The sequence below is a fragment of the Melanostigma gelatinosum genome, assembly GCF_949748355.1.
Source record: "Melanostigma gelatinosum genome assembly, chromosome: 12".
Classification (NCBI taxonomy): domain Eukaryota; kingdom Metazoa; phylum Chordata; class Actinopteri; order Perciformes; family Zoarcidae; genus Melanostigma; species Melanostigma gelatinosum.
Genome location: NC_136645.1, coordinates 21,536,213 through 21,563,517, shown reverse-complemented (window position 1 = coordinate 21,563,517; position 27,305 = coordinate 21,536,213). Strand labels below are relative to the sequence as shown.

At 45.9% G+C, this 27,305-nt stretch overlaps 2 protein-coding genes across 2 annotated transcripts; both read left to right on the top strand.

The window, feature by feature from the left end:
* Positions 1–99: 99 nt before the first annotated feature.
* LOC306786221 (leucine-rich repeat-containing protein 27-like) lies at positions 100–6,400 on the top strand (the record flags this gene model as incomplete). The annotated part of the gene is made up of 10 exons (XM_079280920.1): positions 100–348; positions 477–607; positions 776–834; positions 1,014–1,133; positions 1,569–1,761; positions 2,681–2,821; positions 3,587–3,671; positions 4,214–4,275; positions 6,054–6,174; positions 6,269–6,400. The coding sequence occupies 10 exons, from the start codon at positions 100–102 to the stop codon at positions 6,365–6,367; spliced, it is 1,260 nt and encodes a 419-aa protein (XP_079137046.1). The 3' UTR covers positions 6,368–6,400.
* Positions 6,401–7,261: 861 nt separating this feature from the next.
* On the top strand, positions 7,262–16,263 carry pwwp2b (PWWP domain containing 2B). Its single transcript, XM_079279612.1, has 3 exons — positions 7,262–7,541; positions 9,797–11,528; positions 14,412–16,263. The coding sequence occupies exons 1-2, from the start codon at positions 7,282–7,284 to the stop codon at positions 11,526–11,528; spliced, it is 1,992 nt and encodes a 663-aa protein (XP_079135738.1). The 5' UTR covers positions 7,262–7,281; the 3' UTR covers positions 14,412–16,263.
* The last annotated feature ends 11,042 nt before the right edge of the window (positions 16,264–27,305 follow it).

Genomic DNA, 27,305 nt, shown 5'->3' with positions numbered 1-27,305 from the left:
ACGTGAGGGGGGGGGGGCAGACAGACTGAAACCATGGGATGTTTACATGGATTCTCATCTTCAGACACAGGCCGCAAAATGCAAAAAGACACCTGAACAATGGACGCTAGACATCCCGGCATCACTTCTGCGGAGTCCTCCCCAGAGAAGGAGGAGGAGGTTCCTGACCTGCAACGAAGCTTCGTCTTTGGGAGCAGCGTTGTCAAACCACAGACTCCCCGCATCCTGCCGGAGGAGGCCGAGCAGCAACAGGAGCTGCCTCAATGTTACTCAGCAGAGGCCTTGCGTCTGAGCAGAACTCAGCTGAACCATGTTCCGGAGAGTGTTTTGAAACACAGCCCGCTAAAGGTCAGTTTGGACCTCTACCCGCCTCGCTACATATGCTAACAGCGGTTTACAGTCATGCATCCAGTAAAACAGTCGGCCAACAACCGGTGTAATGTATTGATTGTAACTGCTTGTTGCATCATCTTCAGTATTTATATCTGGAAGGCAACCGGATATCCGGTATCCCAGGTTCGATGTTCATCAGCTTGCCAAGCCTTCTCTGGCTGGACCTCAGGAATAACCACATTACATCCCTCCCTGCAGACATTGGCTTGCACAGGTAGGTTACTTATGGAGCAACAGTTCTGTTTAGTAGCAGATTCAGTCACAAACTGTATGATTCCACAGTGTAGTGAGATGAGATACCCTCTGACTATTTAGTAAAAGTTCCTCATGTTCAGCTGAGGACGAAACAATCATCTAACAACCTGTGACGTCGTTCACGTAGGTCTCTGAAAACGCTGCTTCTGGAAGGAAACCCCGTCTCAGAACTTCCACCAGAGTTGGGTGAGTCGAGTTCGGCAACCTTTACTAGCCAGCGATGTCAGATCACATGCAATGAATGACTAGTAGTCATTAATAGAAATGATACACAACTGGGTATTTACATGTTTTGCTTCTCTTCGCTCTTTGTCACTAAAACTGCTGTTCTTTATTTGTCTACTTTCTTCCCCCCCCCCCCCCAGGGAATGTGATCACCCTCACAGGCCTGAACCTGAGGAACTGCCCCATCCGTTTCCCTCCGCCACACATTGTGGACCTGGGGTATCGGAGCATCCTCCAGTACCTGAGGAGGAGCCCCCCAGGTGACTCAAAGGCACCTTAACTTTGAACAGCGAGGTGTGCGGTGCGCACGTGAGTTCTAGCCATCTGCTTTAATAAATTTAGTTGTTTTTTTTTATATTAACCTGCATTATCATCAGCCTTCTTTCAGCTGCGATAACATGGAATATTATCCTACACATGGGTAAAAGTTACATTCAGACCCTTATTTGTGCACATTTAGTAAAGTCCTGCTTGCTGCATGTTCTGCTCTGCAGTAAGAAGGGGAGGTTTTACCTGCTATTATTAGCTACCTTGTTGGTGAAATGCTGGCATATATATCGATGCTGCAGTTGGAAAGGAACTCTGTATTCTATCAGTAATTCTTGCCACCACCAGCTGCAGCCAGCACTGGTCGTTGCCAGTGTTGGCTGCCCCAGCATCAGACTTGTAGCCGCCGTTGTCGTTCCATCGCTCAGAGCTGCCGCTGGTGGAGAAGCTCCAGCTGTCGGAGCTGACGGGGTCCAGCGTGGAGGAGCAGGAGGACGAGGACGAGCTGCAGAGGTTCAGGGAGCTCAGACACAAGATGATCCTGCTGGACGAGGCTGAGCTGGGCTCGGTACCGCGGACAGAAGGAGACCTCAAGTCCCGCCTTCTTCCCGCCATCAAAAAGTAAGGTATTTGGACATTTTTAGGAATGTGTTGGCTTTTATTCCAAGAGTCAGAAGAGGTTTGATACCACTCTTCTGTGTATCGGTGCATTAAAGGCAGAATAATAACTTAGCTTAGCTTAGTTTAGCCTAGCATACAGACCTGAAACAAGAGGAACCAGCATCTCTAAAGCTCACTGATTCATTTGTTCTACATTTATTTGTTTATTTCATATAAAAGCAGAAGTGTAAAAAAGGCAATGCTTGTCTGGGACCCGCTACTAACTGGAGTGTAGTCAAGAAACAGTCACATATAAATTCGACACTTTGGTTTTTAAACAGATTGAACAAATGAGATATAACACGGTAATAAGTGAGCTCTAGAGGTGATACCTTTGGACATCGCTAGGCTAGCTGCTTCTGGTCTTTATGCTAAGCTAAGTTAGCCGGCCGCTGGCTTTAGCTTCATATTTTAAACAGACACATCTGAGAGTGGTATCTCGTCTCTCTGCCAGAGCGCAAATTAGCATATTTCCCAAAATGTCAAACCATTTCTTTACAAAAATGAAAGAAGAATACCCAGTGAAAAATATCTCACAGAGAACAAAACAACGACTTGTTTAATTGCTGCTGCCGATGTTTACAGCAAATATCTGTCGGGCATAAAATGTGCTGCACCTGTTCAGCAACGAGATTTGAAAGTGTAATTGTTCTACCTGATAGCAGGACCGAGGGGATGGATTGGTTTGGTTTCAGTAGATCAACTTTTTTGCCGAGATTCGGAGCTGCGTGTGGCCTCGGAAAAAGAGAGCAAAACACTTTTTAATGGCATTCTCTGCAGAAGAGAACAAGTGATTAGAAAACAAACTCCCGGGCTGTGGGGCCTCGGAGCTCAGGAGACCAATACAAAATCAAGCATTTTGGTTCAATTTATCCGTCAGAAAAAAGGCAACCACCAAGGCCGGCATGATTCCCCAGCTCCCCCTGTTTGACACTCGGCAGTGGAAGAGGCCAGAGGAAAGGAGACAGGCTGCAATGAAGGAGCTGACGGAGGAACAGGCTATTCTCGAGCAGAGAAGAAAGTAAGTTCAGTTATATTGTAAGAATCTTGAGTTCAATATGATAACGCTCTACTGTCCCACAACACTACATTTTGACCATTTAATTCCATTTGATCACAGAATAGTGAGGCCAGGTAAAACCAAAAGATTAGACATGGTTTCATAAAGCCGGGCTTCGTTGTGTCTAATTGGCATTTTGCCCAGTAGGGAATCAAGAATAAAGGTGTTTTCTCAAAGTCAAGGAAAGATCCTTCGACGGCTGACTTTTTCCTCATCGGATCAAACCGGAGGAATGTCGAGGATCCTTCCAATTCTCCTCCCGAGGACTGAGTCCCTCGTTCAGAGGATTTTCAAGGATGCATACATGTGTGTGTGTGTGTGCTCCGCGCTCCTAAAACACCGACAGTCCTATTGCGCAGGATACATTTCTTGTCAACATGATTAAGTTATTTCCCCGCAGCAGTCCACTAAAATCTGTTTCCCGACTAGATTTGAAGCGAGAAATTGCCAATCCGGTTGCTGAATCTTCACTCACGTGGCCGCAATTTAAAAGTTCGCCAAAGTTAAAAGAAAAAAGCATGTCCATCTCAGTCCAGCCTGGCCTCTGTCAGATTTGGAAGTATGCGTCCTACCAAGGAGGCATCCTTGACTTTGAGAACCACCCTATGTTCACAATGTAAAGAAAGAACAATCAATGATCAACCATTTCGAAACAGTAGCCGAGGGACCTTTTTTTCCCCTTGACACGGATCTATTACAGTGCATTGTTATCCGGCTCTCCCATAGGAGCCAAGAGGCTCTTCGGAAGTGGCGTACCGAGGCCAAGATCACGAAGGGGAAGAAGAAGCATGCAGAACAAAGAAACCAAGAGGTATTTGTGGAATAAAACCACCTACATGTCCACCTGTCAACCACAAGGGGGCAGTAGAGCGCCACCTCTGTCACACCGGAGCGGAGCACTCTAACGATGATAATGGTACATGACATTTAGATGCTGGTCAATGAGGTTTTCAAGTAGCAGGGCTGCCGGAGTCGGTGTCAGTGATCCTTGAGGGTGGCGCTGTCGGAGGCAGCAACAGATGGCAGGTGCTTGCGATGAAGAGCGCCACGTCGGTGCAGCAACATATAGCCCTCAAAGCTTGACACGTGCATGAACTGCAGATGATGCAGACGGATGGTTTTGAGTCATTTGATCATCAGCTGCATTTCTGCGCATGCAGCTCGGAAGCGTTGCGTAAAATGCTTGCCAGTAACCAGTTACGCCAGTGTTAAATATTCCCTGGATAAAATATGGTATATAAAAAAAAAAAAACCCCATTTTGGTCATTTGACCCGACAAGGCTGCTATGCAGCTACAGCTGCTCTCTAGAACAAAATACATGATGATGAACTCCACCTCTTCCTCTGTTACAGGAAGCAGAAACCGATTCAAAACCTGGTGTGGGTCAGGCGTCCGCCTCGTGTGAGGAGGTCAGGTAAATGGGCGACCAAAAAGACGATCTAACTCCAGACAGATGTAACACATACAGACCTGAAACCTGAGCCAGTACAAGAAGCAGATCTGCTGCTTTGGCCAGGAATGCTTCTGTTTGTTTGTTATATTTCAAAAGGGAAATTGAAAAGGCACAATATTGTTTCTACCAATGTCTGACTACTGAGCCTATTTCATCCGTGATATGTTGGACATCTGGTTTATAGAAAAGCAGTGGTGGGCTGTCAGGTCCAGCAAAGCCTTCTCTACTGGCCTGAACAGAATCACAAAGTTGTAGCTATTTTATCATTTCATCATTTTTCATAAACACACTACATGTATTCTAAGTATTTTTCCCATTATCTTATTTTCTCATTGCACAGCTACTGTCTTCCTCTGTTGCTCTGCTTCCAGCACAGCTTGTTTTAAGGAGAGCTTTTATCCAATCAGATTCAGCCCCTGTTTCTCGATGTAAGAAGAGAGGCCCGAGGTCCTAACTACTACTACTAACTTCTGCTAGCTGCTTCAGCGTCACAACAGTCACGCTAGCCCACTGACCAATCATGCCGCACGTTATTGCTGACGTACTTAGACTACCTCGGTAGCTCTGGCACGTCAAAGAATACGCCCAACATGTCAAACTAAAGATCTGATTGGTTGAAGACGATGACAATCAACAATATCGTCCCCATTTACTTTGATCTGCAAAGGCCCGAGGTCCGTAAGAGTTCAAGTTGAAAGATATGTAAGAAGTTATGACATTGACATGACATTTTTAGTGTTTTGCTTGGTGTAGATTCTTTGTTTTTTTTAACACTCAATGGCTGAAGGAGGAGAAACAGATTTCTCAAGAAGAACATTTCCAGAAAAAGTGGACATCGTAAGAAAGGATCGGCCAACCCCACAGCTAGCAGCCCTGACCCAGTCAGGAAAAGGATTTGTAAGAACGGTATTCCTAGCTGACAGCGTCTGAGAAGCGTTGCACATTTTATGGCTTAGAATGCGTTTTATTTGCAACTGAGCGTCTTGGTGTTTGGAGCTACGCTGCGCTAACCTGAGGAGGCTAACGAAGGCAGCAACACGACACCATAGCATCAGAGTGTCTCTTACGTGATGGGTTGCCATGTTGAGCGAAGTCCACCGAAAACATTATATTTCCCACAATTTAAGCTACTATACGTGCACAATTAGTGTTATTCAAACGTATTGTTCGGTTCGTAAGTCTCGTATCGAACGGTTTAATACGAATACGTGTAGTTACACTCCTAGAAACAAATGATAACCGTAGCTGTGGCCTCATAATGAAGTTATTCGGAGGTGGTTCAACTGTAGAAGGACAGCACTGAAGGCGCTGGTATAAAATGCACGGCCCGCCACTGTAGAAAAGTGCTACAGAGCATCCTGGGGCAACAGGTCTCTAAGTATCCACTGCATGGCATTTGGCATTGTCTCCCATAGTGAGCTGTGCAGATGAAGGTGGAAAGCTAGAGGCACCTAGTGGACAAAGAGAGACTGTACACCCCCCCGTGGAACATCAGCAGTTTCTTTTGTTCTCCATGAGCAACATTATGCCCCAAAAACACAGACAAACCCGATCAGATAGTACCCCTCAGACTTGTCTGTCTTCACTGATAGGATGAATCTGAAAACAGTCACTTCAGAGTCTTGCATATTTAATCAGCTACCAGACATAAAGGCTGTGATACCACCAGCCACACTTAGGCAACTAAATATTCAGTATTTCCGTATGATATTATGATCTTTGACCCTGGCCCTTTCCAGATCAGCCCGCGGGCTGGAGAGGCGGATCTGCGCCCACGTCGACGAGATGCAGGAGAGACGCAGGAATCCCAGGGGCACCGCCACCGAGCAGATGGCGGCGGCGGAGAGAGACATGGAGGAGGTCAGACCCTTCGCTTCGTTATACACACAACTCATCTATATTGAATATATAGAGGTTATTGATCCGATTTGTTTGTTTTTTTGTTTACCCACAGATGAGGAAGCTGCAGGCTCGGCTCCTGGAGAGAAAAGGGAATCTTGGAAAGTGTTTTATCTCCACTGGAGACACCTGGCCCAGTTTCAGTGACAAGTAGCCAGGATTGTAGTGTCTGTTTGAGTTGTGAGGGATTAGATTGAGACTCAAAATTCAATGTAAAGACTAATACCTTTGTGAATGACCATTGCAATGCTCGTATCATTAAATACAAATAAAGATCACATGCTGTTACTGCCCAAGTGAGTCTTTTCACATTTTCTTTTACATGACACCCTCTCCATTACACAAACTCATCTTTCTTATTTACATTAGCTCATTATCAAATATGTACACAGTAAGTATGATTCTGTCACTGAATTCAGTTGTTAAATGACTCACAAGACGTCATTGCATAAGCCTCATATTCCCACTGTCAATTATCTGAAATACCACCACACAATGCTGTTTAAACAAGGCCTGAAATATAAGGGGAACAAATTAAAACATGGTATAAATGGATAAAAAGATAAACCTGAGCAATCATTTATTGTCACATTTGAACCCACCCACCCTTTTTAGACATAAATAATGCGGCTGACATTAATAGTGGGTATTTGCAGCAGGGTACATTTGAAATGAATCCAAATGAAGGACCGACAGGGCATTTTAGCAAATAGCACCTTTAATGCTGTCGTGCAAGTCTTTGCTGTACATTGTGTGTTATGACGAATATTTAAAAGGTCATATCTAACTCTAATTTGTCCAATTCCACGACGCTTATTACGAAATGCATCCATATGTTATAACATTCCCAGTATATTGGCGGTATAAGTTTGGAGCAAAACGCCATTAGCCTCCCGCTATGGAAAACGGAGGCATCCCCGCACTTGTGAATGGCATCAAACAAGTCAAAGTGAGACGGAGAGGGTAGGCCTTGTCTTGAGAGATTTCTGCTCCTCCAGCACAGGGAGCGTGATGTCAGCGGTGGCAGTGCTGTTGTAATTGACTTGGTGGGGGTGATGGCGTCATTTTATGCCCTGGTGTAGCCTCCTGCTCCAATATCGAAGGGGAGACGGATCTTTAGCCGACGCGACCGTGGCTCCCTTGGCCGGGATCGAGCACCGCCGAGCCGGACACTTGACGCCGGGAAACATGGAGGCTGTGGCCGAGGAGCTGCGGGCCGGCTCTCGGGTGCCTGTCACTATCGATCAAATAGTTAACGATACACTGGTGGTGACGCTGACTTACCGAGAAAGGAGCTATACGGGGATACTACTTGATTGCAACAAAAAGTGAGTGTTATTTCCTCTATTCTCGGTCTACATTTATCTTTGATATTCATTTGCTAAACTCAGGTAACGGCTAATGTACCTTTGATGCTAACGAGTCTGGGCTAGCTGTTTAGCTGCTAGTTAGCTGCTAGCTAACTGGGCCTCCATACAAAAGACTCGTAGGTTATTGTAGCCGACAGGCCAGCTATCTGCTAGCTAATCGGCTAATGGCTAACTGACTTGATTTTAGCTCACATTGAGATGGTCAAATGCGTTATTTTACTACGGTGACATACGGAATACCAAGATAGTGCCCCTGTGTACTGAGTTTGTAAATTACTTCTCTTGAACAATATATAATGTCACTGGGTTCACATGTAGCTTATTGTAGCCTCATCAAATACAGAGCAGCTAAAACGTATTGCGTAAAAGCCGTGGCTGAACACTCCTCTGTAAATCATGTTTTGATGCGTTTATACACACAGATGCCACTGCATTGTGTACTAGTTTTCTCGAGTGATGTTTCAATCTGAAACACAGTTGCTGATGTGACAAATGGCCCCTCACACAGCCAGTCACTTCTGATCTGCAGAAACAATGGAAAATGGCAATAAAGACACATGTGGGATTTGATCGATCTGAACTGTAATGCCTTTTTCTTTAAACCTAGTTCTGATGAGCTTCAGTGACCACATTCGACCCTGTGCTTGACAATGAAAGAAAAGGCCCAACTCTTGCCAGTTAACAAGAAAACAGTATGTTGTTTAAATGAGAAAACTGTAAGAGTAAAGAAAATGACATGAATCAGTGTCATGGCTTATGTCTCTCTTGGTGTGTGTGTGTGTGTGTCACATGTGTATAAGCCTGGTGTTGCTCCTGGTGCTGTGCACCTTAAAAGCCACTGGCTTTGGACTATTTATAGACAATCAGAATCGGACCAGCTTTGCCCCTGAGTATGCTTAGATGGTTTTTCATGTGAGAGCTCAAGCGGCCCTGAAAATAACCCACCCAGATGGGAAAAGGCAGGCCTTGGAGTAACTTAAAATAGGCTTATATTTCAGGCCTCGTCACTGACAAAAATTTGACTTCTTCTTCCCTTTCAGCTCATGGCAACACATTTCCTGTCATTGTCTCCCACAGGTTAATTATTTTTAATGTCATGGTCTTGGGCCTATCATTCAGGCAGATCTCTGCGTCTAGTTACACTGTACACAACGTGAGATGGCAACAGTGCGGTGAATCATGGCTGGTCATATGCTGCGTCCTGGTACTGTGCTTCACTAGCACGGCCTGTTCCCTGTCACAGGCAGCCCTGCTCCGTGCCGCGTCAATCACTGTGAAGGCCAATGTTCGGCTGCTTTGGGGGGGGAGGGGGGGCGGCAGCATAGGAAAAGGTGAGAGGAACAAGCTGCGCCGAGAGACTATAATTCGGAGGTGCCTGCCAAGTCCTCCTCCTGGGGAGGGACACAGGCTCCCCAAATGTGCGCTAATTAATAATCTGGCCCCAAATGGACACGGATGCAAAAACAAACTGAAATCTCCTGGCTCCTTCCCCTACATCTGAGTCCCGAGTGATTCATGGGATTGTTTTTGTTCAGTCAGATGTTGGGGGGGGGGGGGGTTGTTCCTGGGCATCCTGTAGTCTCTTTGTCTGCTGTCTCCTGACTAAAACAGCACAGCCATGTTACTGTTGCCTGCCAGCCACCTCTCAAAGACTCCTTGGCAGTTGGGCCTTCTTTGGACATGCTTGCTGGGCCTGGTGAATGAAAAAAAAAAAGAAGCATGAAATCACTCAAAGGGAGTCAGTGATACTATTGCTACATTTCTGCTGCCTACAGGCAGCAGGACAGATAATCGCCTGGCTGCTTGCGGACCCCAACCCCCACACATAAAGAAATTTCAGCATACAGGTGACAGGGAGAGTGGTGCCAGTGTGTCCAGCTGAAGCAAATCAAAATGGTAAAATAGGTTTTCACTTGTAGGGAAGTCTTTGAACAGCTCTGGGTGCTCTCTATTTTCTTCTTTCTGGCTTAATTGAAACAGCAAGGTGTTTGATTTGTGCTGCTGTCCCACTGGCCTCAGATTATCTGACACAGTGAAATGCAAGCACGGTATCACAGTATCTCTCTTGTGGAGGAGATTGCTTCACTCTAAAATTCGTTTGTCATGTGTAACAAGAATGCTTGTACCAACTTCACTGAAGCAATCTAATGAAGCTCAATGAGACACGCAGTTATTCATTTATCGATGCTTTTTTTTCTCCCTCTTCATTTTAGGACTGGGCTATTCTGTCTACCAGAATTCACAGCAAAACCCAGGGACTTCCCGATATCTACACCGGTTTGTCAAGAAGTCCCAGAAGTTCTGAGTGAGGAGCCGGTTTCCAAATCTCCCAGCCAGGCTTCGCACAGACCAAAGGATGAAAACACTATCCCAGAAAGCGGCACACCTGCTGCGCCTCTTCCCTGCCCTCTACCCACACCAGTGCCAGCTGGAGAGACTCCGTACCCTCCTTATTTTGAAGGAGCCCCGTTCCCTCCGCCCTTATGGGTGCGCCATAGCTACAGCCAATGGGTACCTCAGCCCCCACCGCGACCAATCAAGAGGAAGAAGAGGCGGATGCGAGAGCCCGGCCGCATGACCATGAGTACTATCCGCCTGCGGCCGCGGCAGGTCCTGTGTGAAAAGTGCAAGAACACACTGAACAGTGACGAGGACAGCAAAGATGGCATGAGCAACACTTCTAAGACCTCTAGAAAAGAGAATGCACTACAGAGCGATGAAGATGGCGAGGACAAGGATGCCCCCCTCCAAGCGAGAAAAGAGGACGTAGTCGCAGCCAAGGACGCTAAGAGACGAGAAAATGGCAACAGCCTTGACAGCAAGCGACTCAGGAAGGACAAAAGGGGGGACGCTGAAGTGGAGAAGTTCCCCGGAGGTGACGTCATCCCCCACAGTCCTGTCATAAAGATCTCTTACAGCACTCCACAGGGGAAGGGGGAGGTCATGAAGATCCCCGCCAGAGTCCACGGTTCAGTCAAGCCATTCTGCCCCAAACAACTGGTGCAGAACGGCATGGGAGAAAACGGCAAGACGCCTTCCGATCCCACCAAGGAGCAACGGCACATTTTAGATGCCACAAGGTCCGGCCTCACCGTGTCCATTCCCAAACTCAAACTAACCAGGCCTTTTACAACCGTGGGTCAGGACTTGCCCTCTCCAAAGATCCACTTGAGACCCCCTGTGAGGGAGGGTGAGGAGAGTGGGGTCGAGTACGAGGCAGAACTTGTAGGAGGCACCAGGAGACAGAGCCCCAGGGTGCCCGGTCCGTGCCTCCCCCACTCTGAAGACTCGGGGGAAGGTAAGAACTCTCTGGAGTTGTGGTCGGGGAGTTCGGGAGAGGAGGCGGGGCGCGGCCACAGCGACCTCACCCTCCTCATCAATTTCCGGAAGCGCAAAGCGGATTCGTCGAGCCTGTCGGTCTGCAGCAGCGACAGCCTAGACGAGTCCAAGTCCTTCAGCTCCGACGGCACCTCACCGGAGCTGTGCGACCTGGCCCCAGGCGAGGACCTGTCCGTGACCTCGTCTTCTGTACCGGCACGGGAAGACTGCAAGACGGTGCCGCCGCTTACGGTGCGGCTTCACACCCGCAGCATGACGAAGTGTGTGACAGAAGAGGGTCACGCCGTGGCGGTGGGCGACATTGTGTGGGGGAAGATCCACGGCTTCCCCTGGTGGCCAGCACGCGTCCTCAGCATCAGCGGCACCCGTAAGCAGGAGACGGCCAGCTGCGAGGCCCAGTGGCCCCAGGCCAAGGTGGCGTGGTTCGGCTCACCCACCACCTCCCAGCTCTCCGTTGCCAAACTGTCGCCCTTCAGGGAGCTCTTCAGATCCCGCTTCAACCGCAAGAAGAAAGGGATGTACCGGAGAGCCATCCTGGAGGCGGCCAAGGCCGTGGGCCACTTGGGCCCAGAGATTACGTCGCTGCTATCCCACGGTGACACGTAGGTGAGTTCACAGCAGTTAGACGTTACATGTGGTTGTATCACATCACATCTGTTTTGGATAAATGTGTCCCTTTTGATTTCCAAGACCTAAAATAGGGCTGGGTAATGAATAGGAAAGTGACCAAAAACAACAGTAGTCATCTCTCACCTGCCTAATTTAAGTGATGTTGACGTGTTTGATTCATTAGCTCCCTCTGACAGGCTGTAGCCGACCTCTTCACCGCACCTGAAAATACATCAACAACAATGTCCAGGCTAACTCAAAGAGCACCACCTAAATATAGGACAAATTGCAACAGGAAGTACAATGTGTTATGTCTATAACATTAGCATTGGCTTTCTATAGCACATATCTCTTTTTAATCATTAAGCAACATGACAAACTGACTTAACTAAGAGATAACTAAAGAGTTATGAAACTTCAGCTGTACTTTAAACCACATAAAGGACAAACAGCTAATTATTTTTAGGCTTTGCAGTTATCCAATCTGAACTCTGTTTCAAATCCACTTTTTTAGTCGGACTCTCCTTCAAATCTATTACCGAGACTTTTCTTTTCTTTTCAAATTTTGAAAGTAACTTAAAGTCTCAGGACTTAGTTAGTGGAAATGTCAAGACTGAGAAGCCAGAAAGAGTTTTAAGTGGCAGTCTAATTCATTCATCCCCCAAAAACATCGGTATGAATAATATAAATAAATGTATTGCAGCAGAGAATAGGACATTTGTATTTATCTTTATTTGGCTGAGTAACATCACTAGCCTGCACAGAGCCCTCTAACCAGACTATAGACAAGTTGAATGTTGTTCTATTAAGTTCCTGCCAGAATTAACATGAATAAGCAACAACTGATATGACCAGCTGCCATTATTGTAAAAAAAAAATAAAAAGGGAACACGCCGGCTAAAAACAGATTTCACGTCTGAGGTTCACACATCTGTATTTTGCCAGCTCGGGGGTGTCAGAAATCAGAGTTGCATATTCTGGAAATGTTCACACCGTAGAGCCCCGGTATGCTAATGGCATGGCATTCCATGCCATAAAATATCCTGCAGATTGAATGAGACACCATGAAGGTGTTAAGCTCATCTATTCAAAATGCACCTCACTTTGGTAGATGCAGAGAGTCTCAATCTTCAGCGCATAGAATTAGCAAGATGTTCACTGCAAGGACGGAGGTGCACGCGTGTTTGTGAAGGTGTCATTATCACGGCTTTGATTTGTGAATACATTTCAGATTGCTCAGCCCTATCCTTTTATTATGTATTTATTTGAATAGCTAATGATGTTCATGCTAAACTTTGGGGAGGGGGAGCACAGTGAACATGATTCTGCACCAACCTGTTTATTTAAACAAATATTTAGTGCCAGGCCAGAGGACACCAGCTACATTTATGTCATGAAGGAGTTGCTGTGTTCAAAGCAGCAAAACCAACAAAGAGGAACCAAACCCAGCTGAAAGCCTGAGTATTTAGTCGCATTGATGCAATCAAGCCCAAACATTTTCAAAGTGTTTGAATTCTACATATTGTGTTGTGTGTGTGCTTTCGACTCCTTTGCTGTTAGTAAACATGGCCATGTATTTTTGTGGGCGGAGCGCCGTAGGTGAAGTCTGTGAGCGCGTTAACGCTGGCTAGTCATTTTTTTTCTTTTTTGTAACGACCGAAGATAATAATAGTTTCTCTCATTATGTGCAGTCTCAGTCTCCGGCGCCGCAGGTGTTACTTGAGAAAGTTAACTTTAACCGAGTCCTAGGCTGCTGGCAGACTGCTTGGACGGGAGGAGAGTAGACGGGAGCTCCGGAGAGGACGGCCGGCTAGTTTAGCTTGTTGGCTCGTGCGTTGCCAGAGCTCGCTCGCTAGCTAGCTAGCTACTCTCCGTCTGCTCTCCTCCCATCAAAGTAGTGGTGAGGAGTGAGGCTGCCCATCAGCGCTCGTGATTAGCATCAGCGATTATAGCTAACGATTAGCATAAGCTAATTTAAAGGGCAATAGCTTTCATGGACAGTAATTTGAAAACTCTATTGTTGCGTAAAGATATAGTGGAGTAAAGTCTACCTGAGCAGAGAATGAGGTCATGAAAGCATGGTGGAATTAGGAAGCTAGCTAGCCAATTGCCCAGCCGCCCCATGAGTCAAATTTAACAACTTCATTTCAAGTCCACAGAGAAGAGAGACGAGGCTTGTGCTGTGACTGTAATGTCTTAGTTAGTCTTTCCAGCTGCAACGTAGGCACAGGCTGTGCGGCTTACTGTCAGCTGGAGTAGCTTGTAAATAGACAGCACCGCTTTAGCCCGATGAAAGTAATTCAAAGGTATTAGGCTCTGCAAGTGCATAAAAATAGGCTTTACGTTATGTCTCAACGGCACACTGTCACACTGTGGCTTTGCCGAGCTTGTCCCCCTGGTTTCCTAGTGCATTTTTTCGCCGTGTAGCCAAGCAGCAGGTCCTCAACACACACTCTAGGGTTAAATATTGCCTTTTGAGTGATATGAGAGGCAGACGGGCTGCTCTCAACCCTTGTGTTTACTCTGTTATGAGCTCAGGAGCCAAGAGGAGTTGAGAATATACACAGTGAGGGGTTCAGACGAGCCTTTATTTGCCGCTTTTTTTTCCCAGAGCTCATAAAGGAAGTGTGTTTTTCTTTGCTCCGTCAGCCACGCGGAGGTTTCAGCGAGCTAGAAAGCAGCTGACGTTCACTTCAGAGCGCTCCGAAACCTTTCGACGGTTCTGCACCGGATGACTTGACGTGCCGTGTTAAAAACGACCCATCTCTCCCGGTGCTGGGCCTTGTACACGGTGTTAAGAGTTCCCCTGCATGATGTATGACCTGCCTTGTTTGCGCATTGTCTCATTAACTTTTTCCTCTCTATCTTTCTCTTGTGTAGAGGCTGAGAACTGAAGAGAGGTCTCCAAGGTTTCTGTTTTTTTTTTCCTGAATTCTCAGACTGTATCATCAAGACCCAGGAGGGAGTACGTGCGGTTGCCACAGCTACTATTTTTTTTTTTTTTTTTTTTCACAAGGCTGGTTGAAAAATGGCCGCCAAGGTGGAGTGTTGTTAAGACTGGATAAGGGAGCAAAATAGAAGAAGAAAAAACGGCCAGGCATCTCATGGTCTACTATGAACTGAACTATTCCTTTTTCTTTTGTTGTTTTTCTAGATTTAATCATATTTCAATAGAGCCGAATAACAACACTACAAGGACCCAAAGTGTATTTATTATCTGTAACGTTTTATTATGATCCACCCTCGCAAACCCTCCCAGTCTGCTGCTGTCCTCGCCGCTGGTGCGAAGTCCAGGCCCTCGTCCGGCCAGAGGAAGCGGGTGGCATCTTCAAAGGACCCCCCCCCCCCCCCCCCCCCCCTCTCACACTTGGATATGAGCCGTTTGACTGCGGTTTAAAAAGTCTTACCCCGAATCCTCTTACTTCTGAGAATGTGAACGGCTCCATCCAGAGACAGTGGTGGCTGTTCCAGCTCCCCTTAGTGATCAGCGTTCCATCCTCGTAGCCGTCGGCGACATTAGTTGGATCTGTCGATGTATTTATACTGAACTCTATTCCTCTCCACAATCATGTTGCGTCTCTCTTCCATTTTCATTTTTTGACTTCACGTCTGCAAACTTCCCCTCTCCATCTCTTCATATTTTTTTCCTGAGAACCATTTTTCTTCTTTTTTTCACTTTAATTATTTAAAGCTTCACGTTTAAGAAGAAAAAAAAAAAGCACTTTATCTGTACCTTTTGTGGCCTGCTGTAAGCTCACTGTCTTAGACAATATTGCGAGATTACAGCCTTGATAGGCAGCAGGGGAACTCAGAAGTCTTTGTGGTCGACGATCCACGGCCTTGGAGATACAAAAAAAAAAGGAAATCTTTTTTGTTGTTTTTTTCGTTTTATTTTATTGTATGAATTTGGGGACACCAGACACGGATGGTTGTGTACACTGTATTCTCGCATTCGACTAGGGGTGCGTTACTCTCAGTTTATCTGCCACACACACACTACAAAAATCCACGTTGAACATTTCCACTGGAGAAACATGGGTGAACAAATGTGCCCCCTATGCATTATCAGTTAAAGCTTTATGTGTGACGTTGGGAGAAACAAAATAACATGCTGTAAGAATACTGTGAATTCAACTTGCTGAGTGTTGCTGAAGAAAAGCTCGCTACTGGTCGGAGGCTGCAGTTATTGAGTCATCTGGCGAAAGCAGACTGACCTTTAGTGACCTTTTGTGTTGAAAGCAGCACTGTTGGATTTAGTGTGGGGTGGGGGGGCGTTGAGCACAGCCCCGGTGTCTATTAAATAACGAAATGTACCGACGATCGCATGTATTTACGCTCGGCCGACCAGCCCGTCTCCCTTCCGCCTGTCTGGGAGCACTTTGTTCCCATCGAGGCTGGAAACTAGCCCATTGGTTGTCAATGAGAGAAGTGTGTTTGTCGGGGGGGGGGGGCAGGCAGGTAACGCACTCCTCCCGTTTCGATAATCTGCGGTTTCCGGCTGTTTGCTGTCGAGCCCGGCTAGTTTCCAGGCAGCCTTTACGCATCGAGGAGTAGGAGAGCCTCTGTGTATGTATGCCTGAGCGGGGAAACGGCCGTCAGGATTGCCCCGGTGTATGAGCAACATGGCTGTCTACTGTTGCCCACGTTGGTCAATGTTATTGCCTACTTTTTTTTTGTCGTTTTCTTTTTTTTTTTGACATGTACTGTACATAAAATAAAATATAAAGCAATACCTGCGCTGTTGTGGCTTTTTGTCATGGCCGATCAGAAGAGTTGGTGAGTGGTTGACTGTGGTGGGTCGGGTCGGTAGTGCCCATATCTGGATTGGTGCTTTTAATGATTGAATTGCTGAAGATCTCTTTGTCACATTTCACCAGGTTACTCATGTTAAAATGGTTGTATAATGTCTTCTGTGATTCTGGAGGGGGCGTTCCAATATAAGGAACAATTCTCCCAATGATGTCATCGCGATGTCATCAGGGTTATTTAGATATGAACTTGTGCCTTACAATTTAGTTTTTTACTGAAATTTCTGTGCAGAGTTTTAAAGAAGTGAGCATGAACATAGGAGTGGTCCAATGAAAGATTCCAGTTGCATTTTGGGAAATGTAGGATCCAGTGTTTCAGGATTTTGCCCCATACTCGGCACTAAAAGTCCGGATTTCTCGGCCTCTGTTGCTTCACTTTTGACGATTTTTTCATATATCAGTCTCTCACAAATTGCCCAACTTTCCAGGAAGTGACATACAAAATAGATGGAAGGGTCCTTTGATACGGTCAAATATGGAATAAACTGATTTTTCATGTCACTACTAGATATGTATTTAAAAGGCGATTGAGGAATGTATTCCTTTTATCTAATATCCTAGGAGCCTCATTAACAACTCTTGGTTAGCTGAGAAGATCGATACCACTGTCTTACCGGACAGGTGTGAGAGTGGTATCGATCATCTCATCGAAGTCTGCAACGAAGGAAATATCTCCATAAATGTTGGAACTATTGCTTTAATCCTTTCGAGCCTCAAAGCGATGTGCAGTCGTGGTCCCTGGATATGTTTCAGGTTGCAACTCAACCACTGGTCCTCGGATTTGTCTTTGGTCACATGATCACTCTTGTTCTGTTACATATGATCAGGTTCAGGTTAACCAATTGGGACTTTGGGAGTACCGGTACGTACCGCTAAGAATGACTTGACTGTGTGTCTACTGTCAGACATTTCATAACTGCACTCTGTTTCCCCTTCGGACCAAAGCTGCCCCAAAGCAAATGCGCTGATTCAACAGGAAGAGCACAAAAACAACGTGTGTGAAATTACACAAATACTAGAAATAGACCAGTTTGGGTGTTAAAGGCCAGTGCTACTAAAATAGCTCCTAGTGTGAAGAGTTCAATACTAGCACGTTGACAGACTTGCCTCAGGCGGGGCAGCAACTTCCTGCTTCATGGAGAACAAGCTTCTTTTTTGTTTGCTACCACAGCAGAAATAGTTCCACCAAAAACTGCAAAAGCTTTGCAATTCAGCATCGCAAAGGTCTCAGGATTGTACCGACCATGTTTGATGTCGATCAGGTGAAATCTTTGTTAAAGTGCAGTGCCTGGAAAATGGCAAAAATAAAAGCCCTAAAACAGCAAATTCAATTCAAAATGGCTGACTGCCTGTTGGGTTCATGGTATACCTCCAAGAAGCTTCTTTCTCTTTTTTTTTTTTTGGCACATCTCCACATGTTACACCTGCCTACCAAATTTCATACATATGCTGCCGGTGTTTTTAGCGAGGAGCTGCTCAAGGTCAGAATGAGCTAACGTGAGGCTATCAGTGAGGCTGTACTGTGGACAGTTATGAATAATATGAAACACCATTTTAATACAGTGTGCTTTAAAAACAAAAACAGTGACTCTATGCTTTGAGTAAATATGATTTCAACATTGTCGAACTGCAAACCGTTGATAGGATTGTTGATGATCGACGGCTTGAGACAGCATTCAGATTATCATATGCAACACGACACGTTTATACGTGTTCACGGATAAAAGGTCAGCGTCGTCCCAGTGCGAACAGAACCCTGATTCACACTTCAGATAAACCCATCTGTCTCTCCTCGCCATTCGAGTCCGTGTTTGGCTCTCTGGCCGGTGCTGCGTGTCGATCCACCACACTGAGCAGGCAGGTGAGGCCCGGTGGTTGAGGGGGTGGATAGGTACACTGCGTTTTTCTGAACCGAGCATGCAGGCCAATAGTGACCGCAGCAGGGGGAGATTTATCATGCTTGGGGGGGGGGGCAGCTTTTACTGAGGTGGAGCCAACGCCGCCTCCCACTGTGGCTTCCCCTCGACCACGAAGGGAGAAAATGTCTGATCAGATTTAATCACAATGGGCATGTTGGCGTTCATATCCTAACGCTAGCTGCGATTCTAAGACCTTTTATTCATAAGCAATGTTGCTAACACAAGCTTGTGTTTCTAAATTTGCTCCTATTTAATTTTTTCGTGGTGTGTGTATATATATATATATATATATATATATATATATTAGTATAGGCTCATGGAGCTCCCAGGGCCGCCATAGAGAACCCTCCGTGGTACTCGAGCCCTTTCTCCATGCAGGTAGTGTGTGATGGCTGCAGTGTACTGCAGCAGCCCTTTTACAAGCTGATCTCTGCCATCTGCACAGGCTGCAGAGATGAAACCGGCTAATTGCATTTGGATTTGAAAACGTACAGGTTATGGTTCAACGTGTACCGACCAGTTCCACCCCCGGTCCCCACTGTTGATCCGAAAACACGTACACCTTTTTCACGTGCTTACACAACAAACACGCTCTGCCTCTGGGTAATCCCTGTATTTCCTGCAGCCGACTGTGCCGTCCGTACACACTTTTTCTTTTGTTTTCTTCACCCATCCCTCTCTGAAACCCCAGTCCCAGACTTGCGTGGGTAGATTTGAGCACATGCTCGCGCACAGAAGGCCCGGAATTGCGTCGCTCCTTCCCCTCCATCAACCACGTTACCATTCTGAGCATGCGGAGGTGTGCACTGCTCCTTCATGGATCAGTGCAGCGTAAATCTGGGACAGGGAAAAAAAAAAAAAAAGGGAGGCACATGGCAATGGGATGCCGTGTGCAATTACTGCTAATGATATGCCTCCATGCAAGCTGTGGCCGTAATTAACTGTGGAGGAAGCCTGGCCTGTCTGTGTGAGGGGATGCTCGCAGGAAGAGAGCCAAGGCTAAGAAAGCAAAACCTGCTTTGACGTTGTTCAGACGACATGTCTGCTGTGTACCCCGGATTAGGCACATTGGGTGGTCCCGTGTTCGGAGAAACACGATGTGAATGTTAATAGAACCGGCCTCCGGGTTTGCTCAAGGAGGTGTGTCGAAGCAGACTGCTTGAACTGGAGGTCAGCAAGTTACAGAGTAACTGGATGTGCGGATGTCCAAGTCTGCCTGGAAAGGGAAGAAAAATTGTCCAAGTTAGTCATCGTAAGAATATCCTAAGTGCTCGTGGTAAGACGACATCTGGGTCATTTTGAATCAGTCAAAATGTGGACCTTGCATGAGCGTTTTTATTTATTAGGGAGAGTGACTTTATTGTCTGCTCAGGTAGACATCCCTCCGCTGTATCTTTACAGAGCACATAGTTGTCTGCTGCTACACGAATGCTCTGAACGCCGTACAGAGAACCTTTAACCTTTCACTCAACTCTTGTTTTGGTGTAAATTGGCTTCCATAGGCAAGAGACATGCATAAATAATCATTTTGCACAATCTACTCTTTACTTGAACTCATAGAAACCTGTATTACACACACACACACACACATGGCTGTGGCTTCCACCTGAATACCACAGAGGATGCCTTTGCTCTTAGTGGGTGGAAATGTGCTCCTCTAAGCTCGACAGTCATGAGGAAAATGAGCACCATCCAGCCTGACGTGTTTTTCTTTATTTGGCGTGTTCCACGGCGTGGTGGCTTCAAAAGCGAGGCCTTGGCGCGTGTCCAGAGCCGTGCATGAGAGGATTGCCTCCTCCTTTGTCCTCGATGCCTCAGAGACATTTCTCACTCCTGTCATCTGTGTTGACAGCCTAAGTTAGCTGGCCAGGCTTCTTTTCTTTAAAATAGGGGTCGTTTCATTGATCCAAGTTAATCATTTGGGGTTTGAACACCTCAGTGTCTCATTTACATCCGGCAGCAGCTATAGCAGCCCCTCTTGATCTCTGCCTTTACAATGTAATAAGGATCGTAAACACTTTAAACATGTGCCATTGGCTTTCATTCATTTAAATATGTTAGCTTGAAAGTGAAAAGAAGTCTTGAAACGTGTGTAAAATGTCCGTACGGCTCTGTGCTCGCCATCATAACTGATTCAGGGTATTTCACCAATAAGGTGTTCGTTAACAACAGCCATGTTACTCATTTTCCATTTTTCTCTTCTCTTATCATTGGCAAACATGCGGCCTCGCCCCACGCCATTCCAGGAAGAGACTAGATACATTTCTCAAGGATTTGGGCGCGGTTAACACTTTTGACATGACAGCCTGCAGGTCAGGCCGTGTGACCCCTGGGTAATTACAGCTTGGGGCCCCCCGACAGGAAGGAGCCGCCGGTCATGGTGGACTTTAAACGGCGCATTTGTGTGTCCTGTCCCTCTCCCAGCCAGCGCAGCCACCACGAGGGATTCCTTCAAATATTAACACAAGTGGACAGATTGAGTAAACACCAGGCCCCGAGTCTTTGTCAAGGCCGCTTTTATTTCAGGTCGCTCCAGTTTGCGGCCGGGCCCGCAAGCGCGTATGCTCGAATCCCTCGCTGAATCCTCCAGGATGTGGCTGTGGTTCTGCCCGGCGGTAAGCAGCGGGCCCCGGGCCTCCCCGAGCAGCTGTCAGCAGGCTCTGGAGGCTGAAAGAAAGAGAGTCGCCCTGCCCCCAACTTCACCAGCCTGCCTGCTCTCGCTGCAGGGACTAAAGGGGGGGGATGGGCGCTTACACAGAGACACACAAGCAAGGGGGAAATCATGAGCGATTCCTCAGCACCCTCTTGGTGAAATTACTTTTTAAAGATGTAGACTTGATGCGAATCATCACGCTGATGTGTTGTCTCCCCCCCCCCTCGCCCCATCCGAATGGTTTCAACAGTAGATGGCTCATCGAAGGCTTTGCCTCAGCCCCATCTTTCCTCTCGTTCTCCACCTCCTGTTTCTCACCTCCTCCATTGTCCACCATAGGAAGCGAGAGAGTCAGTGGTGTGTGAAAACAACTAAATGACGATTGCGTAACAGCCCGTGGTGGAATCTACCATATGAGGGCTTATGCATGTCGTGGAGGAAATGCAGCATGAAAAAGTGGAGTGGTTAAAAAGGTCCCGCTGGATTTATAGAGAGCTGGCTGCATCTTAAAATGTTCAAATGCAAGAGGATCAAGCATGAGTGACGTGTGACCTTGAGGCTGTAAATGACTTTTGAAGCTTCAAATAAAAAAAAATTTTTTTGTTACGTAAAGTCTCTCTGCTATTCTAAGTCGTCCTTGGTGAATTCATGCTTTGTTAGGTAGACGCCGATGTGAGAGGACCGGAGAAGGTGGAAGAAGATGCATTGGTTGTAAGGAGTCTCATTTGAAGCGAAGACGAATACTGTCTGTGGCTACAAGGAGCGAAGCCAAGCGGTTTGCTGATGAGGTGGACTTCAAGAGGGACATGAATATATTACACGGTCATTACTTATTGAATAGATGCAGGGTACGAAATATATATACAATATGCTCACAAACTGCTTTGGGAAATTACATTTTGAAAGGTTTATACTGAGTGCTCATAATAGATAATGTAGTATACAGTATTGTTGCTAGGGAAGCATGGTGTACCCAAACAGCTGCAGCTGTAAAACAGCTATGTTTACGTTTTTTGAATGATGATGAAATCATGGGGAAGTGGAAGTACACTGTGACGTCACCCGTTGGTTTGTGGACTGCAGTTTTTTAAGACTTGAGTTTGGCATTTTGTCCGTCGCCATCTTGGATTTTGACCATCTCAGTCACACATCTCAGTCACACATTGTGCATTGCTTTTTGGCCGTTGCCATATCTGCTTTTCAGCCGTTGCCATCGTTGCTTTTTGCAACCAGAAGTGACACAAGAGGGTGGAGCTAAGTACAACCGAATGCTGAATAAGACATTTTGGGCGACCAAAACAACAGAAGCTGTCAAATAATTGCAGTGGAGTAAAACATACAATGTTTTCTTCTGAATTGGGAAGGATAAAGTCGCGTGAAAAAACTAAATTCTCAAGTAGAGTACCTCAAATTTGTACTTCAAAAGTACTCACAGTCTATTATTTACTGTCTACGCCCCTCCTAAAACACACACTGTAGAAATTGCGGGCTGCAATCTCAAGTCTTACCAAATGTACAACCTGTATTATAATAAATTTTATATAACTATTGCTGGTGTTCTGCCAGTGTGAACATTTCTTGCCTTTTGTCCTCCAACATATCAACACACAAGTGTGGTTACGCCATCATCTCCACTAAAAACACACACTTCAAAGTCTGAGTGCTTTCTCGGAACAGGAAATTCTAGGAGTCATTGCGTTTACTACACCTCTGTGTTTGCTCAGCTCCCATGTAGCCAAGAGCCAGAACAGTCACACAAGAGAGCAATAAAGAAACGCATATCACCGCTGACTACGTTTTCTGATCAAGTCACTGATTAACACACATTTCACCCAGTGACAGTCGATTGGGTCAGTTTGTGGCTCACTGTGAAGACAAAGCCATGCGAGCCTGTACAAACAGGTTGTATAGTTCCTTATGAAACATGAATATGTTTGTGTTTTTAGCCACACTAGCAGCACGGCACTATGTGTATTGGTCCAGAAATATATCAGCAACAATTAAATGAATTGCCAGACTATTTTGTAGAGACATTCGTGGTCCCAAGAGGATGATTGCTGCTGACTGACTTTTCCTCTAGCGCCACCAGCAGCTTGAAATTTGTGGTTTTGAGTAAAAGTAACATTCATGTATCCAGAGGATGAATGTTAAAACCTTTGGTGATCCCCCTGACTTTTTATCTGGCACCACAGGTCAACATGTTTTCCAATACTTTTGGTTTATGACAAAATACCTGCACAACTAATCCCCATAAATTTCAGCTGTGCTGTTTGTGCTAAGCAAATGTTAGCATGCTGACATGCAAAACTAAAAGGTAAATATGGTGAACATTATAGCTGCTAAGCATCAGTGTGTTAGCATGCTGACATGCTAAACTAAAAGGTAAATATGGTGAACATAGCTGCTACGCATCAGTGTGTTAGCATGCTGACATGCTAAACTAAAAGGTAAATATGGTGAACATTATAGCTGCTAAGCATCAGTGTGTTAGCATGCTGACATGCTAAACTAAAAGGTAAATATGGTGAACATTATAGCTGCTACGCATCAGTGTGTTAGCATGCTGACAAGCTAAACTAAAAGGTAAATATGGTGAACATTATAGCTGCTACGCATCAGTGTGTTAGCATGCTGACATGCTAAACTAAAAGGTAAATATGGTGAACATAGCTGCTACGCATCAGTGTGTTAGCATGCTGACATGCTAAACTAAAAGGTAAATATGGTGAACATTATAGCTGCTACGCATCAGTGTGTTAGCATGCTGACATGCTAAACTAAAAGGTAAATATGGTGAACATAGCTGCTACGCATCAGTGTGTTAGCATGCTGACATGCTAAACTAAAAGGTAAATATGGTGAACATTATAGCTGCTACGCATCAGTGTGTTAGCATGCTGACATGCTAAACTAAAAGGTAAATATGGTGAACATTATAGCTGCTAAGCATCAGTGTGTTAGCATGCTGACATGCTAAACTAAAAGGTAAATATGGTGAACATTATAGCTGCTACGCATCAGTGTGTTAGCATGCTGACAAGCTAAACTAAAAGGTAAATATGGTGAACATTATAGCTGCTACGCATCAGTGTGTTAGCATGCTGACATGCTAAACTAAAAGGTAAATATGGTGAACATTATAGCTGCTAAGCATCAGTGTGTTAGCATGCTGACATGCTAAACTAAAAGGTAAATATGGTGAACATTATAGCTGCTAAGCATCAGTGTGTTAGCATGCTGACATGCTAAACTAAAAGGTAAATATGGTGAACATTATAGGTGCTAAGCATCAGTGTGTTAGCATGCTGACATACTAAACTAAAAGGTAAATATGGTGAACATTATAGCTGCTAAGCATCAGTGTGTTAGCATGCTAGAATGCATCCTGCATTCTCTCTACTGGCCATCGTGGGCCGACTTCTCTGGATGTCTCATTGTTTGAACTCACTCCTCCATTTGTGCTACTTTGTAATGAGCTAATCCTAACCCACCCAACGTGGGCAGCACATGTAAAAACATATCAACCCAGGTCTACATTCGATTATGTTTTCACATCTTGACAGGGTGACATTTAATCCCCCCCCCCCCCCCCCCCCCCCAACCTCCTCTGAAGTACGTGTGCCAATCAAAGGATTCTCTGGAGAGCTGTATCAGCTTTGTACCAGGTTGACACATATTAACCAGAAATGCGTTGCAGGGGGATGTGTACATTAGGTGAGGTGGGGGTTCTTGGCACACGCTCTAATCAGGCTGTGTTATTAATATCTTAATATGTAACCTTTCTCACCATCTGTCATCTCCCATGCCTCATCTCTGCTGGTGTTTTCTCCTTCTACAATCACACACACACACACACACACACATTCCTCACAAGTCGCGGTATTTACTGCATTGCTTATCTGCTGGTATCTCTTTCTGTTTGGCTTTTTCAAAGTTATCCTCCAGTCCATGTGTGCCCTCCGGGCCTTCTTTATCTGCCTATAATTTCGAATTGCAGCATGTTGCCGACATCAAAAGCATCTGGCACAATGCAAGAGGACATTCCAAGATCATCGACTCACATGCAGTGAGTCAAACACACAAACACACACACAGACAGATTGTGTTCTCCTCTGTGAACAGTACGCTCAGATTTAAGGACTGGGATCTGGTTTACCGATCGTAAAATCGGAAATGTGCGCATCTGTGATTGTGCAACATGATAACGCGATACGAGACAATGGAGACGATGTCTGTAAAACATGGATTAGGTAATTTGTGTGTGAGTGTGTGTGTGTGTGTGTGTGTGTGTGTGTGTGTGTGTGTGTGTGAGTGTGTGTGCGTTCAGACTTGAGGATGGAATGTGTTGATCTGAGATGCTGCGATGTGATAATGTGATCCTTAACGGTGGAGCAAATGTGCAAAACAGCAGTGTGTACTTTTGTAGATTTTGGCACACTGGCGTTGACTCCCTTGTCTGTGTGTGTGTGCGTGTGTGTGCGTGCGTGCGTGCGTGCGTGCGTGCGTGCGTGCAGCCCGGCCCTGCAGCAGCTATGCTGATCCCATCTGTGCACCCTGCCTCACAGCTTGATCCCAGCACCAGCTCCATTGTCTCACTAATCCAGGACTATTAACATTGCAGCACCACAACAGGCGCTTACTGGAGCCCCGGATGGCTCCCAAAAACTCTCTCCTCTGAACAGACTGCAATCTAATTAACTCGGAAAGGGGGGTGTGGGGGAGGGGGGGAGGGGGGGGGGGGGTTACTAATGTGTGTGTGTGGTTAACAGGATCCAGTGGATTAGCGCCTTGTGATAATGGATTGAGGCTGGCCTGCTACAGGTGCCAAAATGAAGATGGCCACAGACAGGATCACCGCGTTATGGTGGTTGAGAGGGTTCCATGAAAACAACCTGATAGACCGGTTTGTTTCTCAGACGATGTGTGTCATGTCTAGACAGATGTGTCGAGGCCAACCGGAGAGAGTTTATTTATGTTTACCATCTCCTAGAAAGTCCACCACCGCCAGCCCAACGCGTTCTCAAGCCTACTTCTTCACGTTGTAGCGCTTGGGCGCGTGGTTAGCGCTGTGAACCCTGGTCCCCTGAGTGAAAGTCCTGGTTTCTTGTTGTTACTATGTAACAGCATATCATCTTTTATTATCTCTGACCAATTACAACATTCAGACATTGATGCATGTATAATAGTAATTCAGTGATGTAAGTATATATAATAATATCTGAAAGGGGCCATTCTCCATAGCGAGTACTTTTTATACTTTATTTCAGATATTTCTGTACTTTTACCTTTACTGTACTTTTATTTAAATGCATTTTTGAACAGAGCATATTTTACAGTGTGCTATTTCTACTGTTATTTTGACTTAAAGCTACTTCGAGGAACTTTCATTTCGTTTTGATTATGGTGGCCCCTGTGGACGAAGGTGGCCCCTTCAGAAAACCTCTCGTTTTACTGCAGCAGAGTCTGACCAGTCTGCTCAGTCCTGGTCCTGGTCCTGGCTCTTCTGGGCCTCCCTGCCCTGAATGTTGAATGAAGATGAAGTTGAAATCGAGTTTGGACCCACCCTTCAATTCAAGGGAACATAGTTGCGCCGCTGTTTTCTCACGGTTATAAACCATGACTCATCGATTTATGGGGCAGTTTACACTGCAGCAGAGCGGGGTCATCTAACAATGGCTTTGTGTGACACTGCTACTACACTAAACTTCCTTATTTTTTGACTCCCAAGGTCTCAGAGGTCGGCCCTGCCCCAAAAGCCGTTTTCCAACCGGTCAGCGTTGCGAACGAGCAAGTTCAAACATGTGCACTTTCTCAATAAACTGTCTCCAAATTTGCTGTTATGAATGCTGGTGTGACCGATCCCTTGCTCTGCACTCACTGAAAGCTCCTAAGCATCGCAGTCGGTTTATTTGAGTGTTGACATGAGCAGCCTTCCATCGAGGCCCGGAGGTCTGTGGTATGAATACAGTCCACGCAGATAAAAATCACATCGTAACACACTGTACAAACGCTTAGCTCAGCTCCCTGTAAGAAAAGAAAACGGATTTGTACTCGGGTTCGCGGTTAAGCCGAGGAGCTTACTCGCTTACTGTAAATCAGAGCAGCTGAGTGTGCATAGCGTCCACCTCTGAGGCCTGGGAACTGTTGATTCTTCAATATTTCTGCGCGCGTGTGCACATGTGGAGGCACGTGCAGAGTAAATGTGCGCGTCCTGAGATGTGCTTCGTGCCAGCCCTTCCCCTCATATTTGACATTCTTTGGCCTTGTATGGGGGCTCAGCATCAGCTGGGGCTCCGGAGGAGAATAACAACCACAGCTCGCTGACATCTGCAACAGTGACCAGGTTAAAAACAACAACCTTTGAAACGTTACACACGCTCTCACTAAGATAACA

Bases quoted from the DNA above. Each gene is read 5' to 3' on its own strand.
- pwwp2b (XM_079279612.1), top strand. From the start codon at position 7,282: ATGCCCTGGTGTAGCCTCCTGCTCCAATATCGAAGGGGAGACGGATCT. The intron at 7,542-9,796 runs GTGAGTGTTATT...TCTTCATTTTAG, and splicing joins CTACTTGATTGCAACAAAAA to GACTGGGCTATTCTGTCTAC.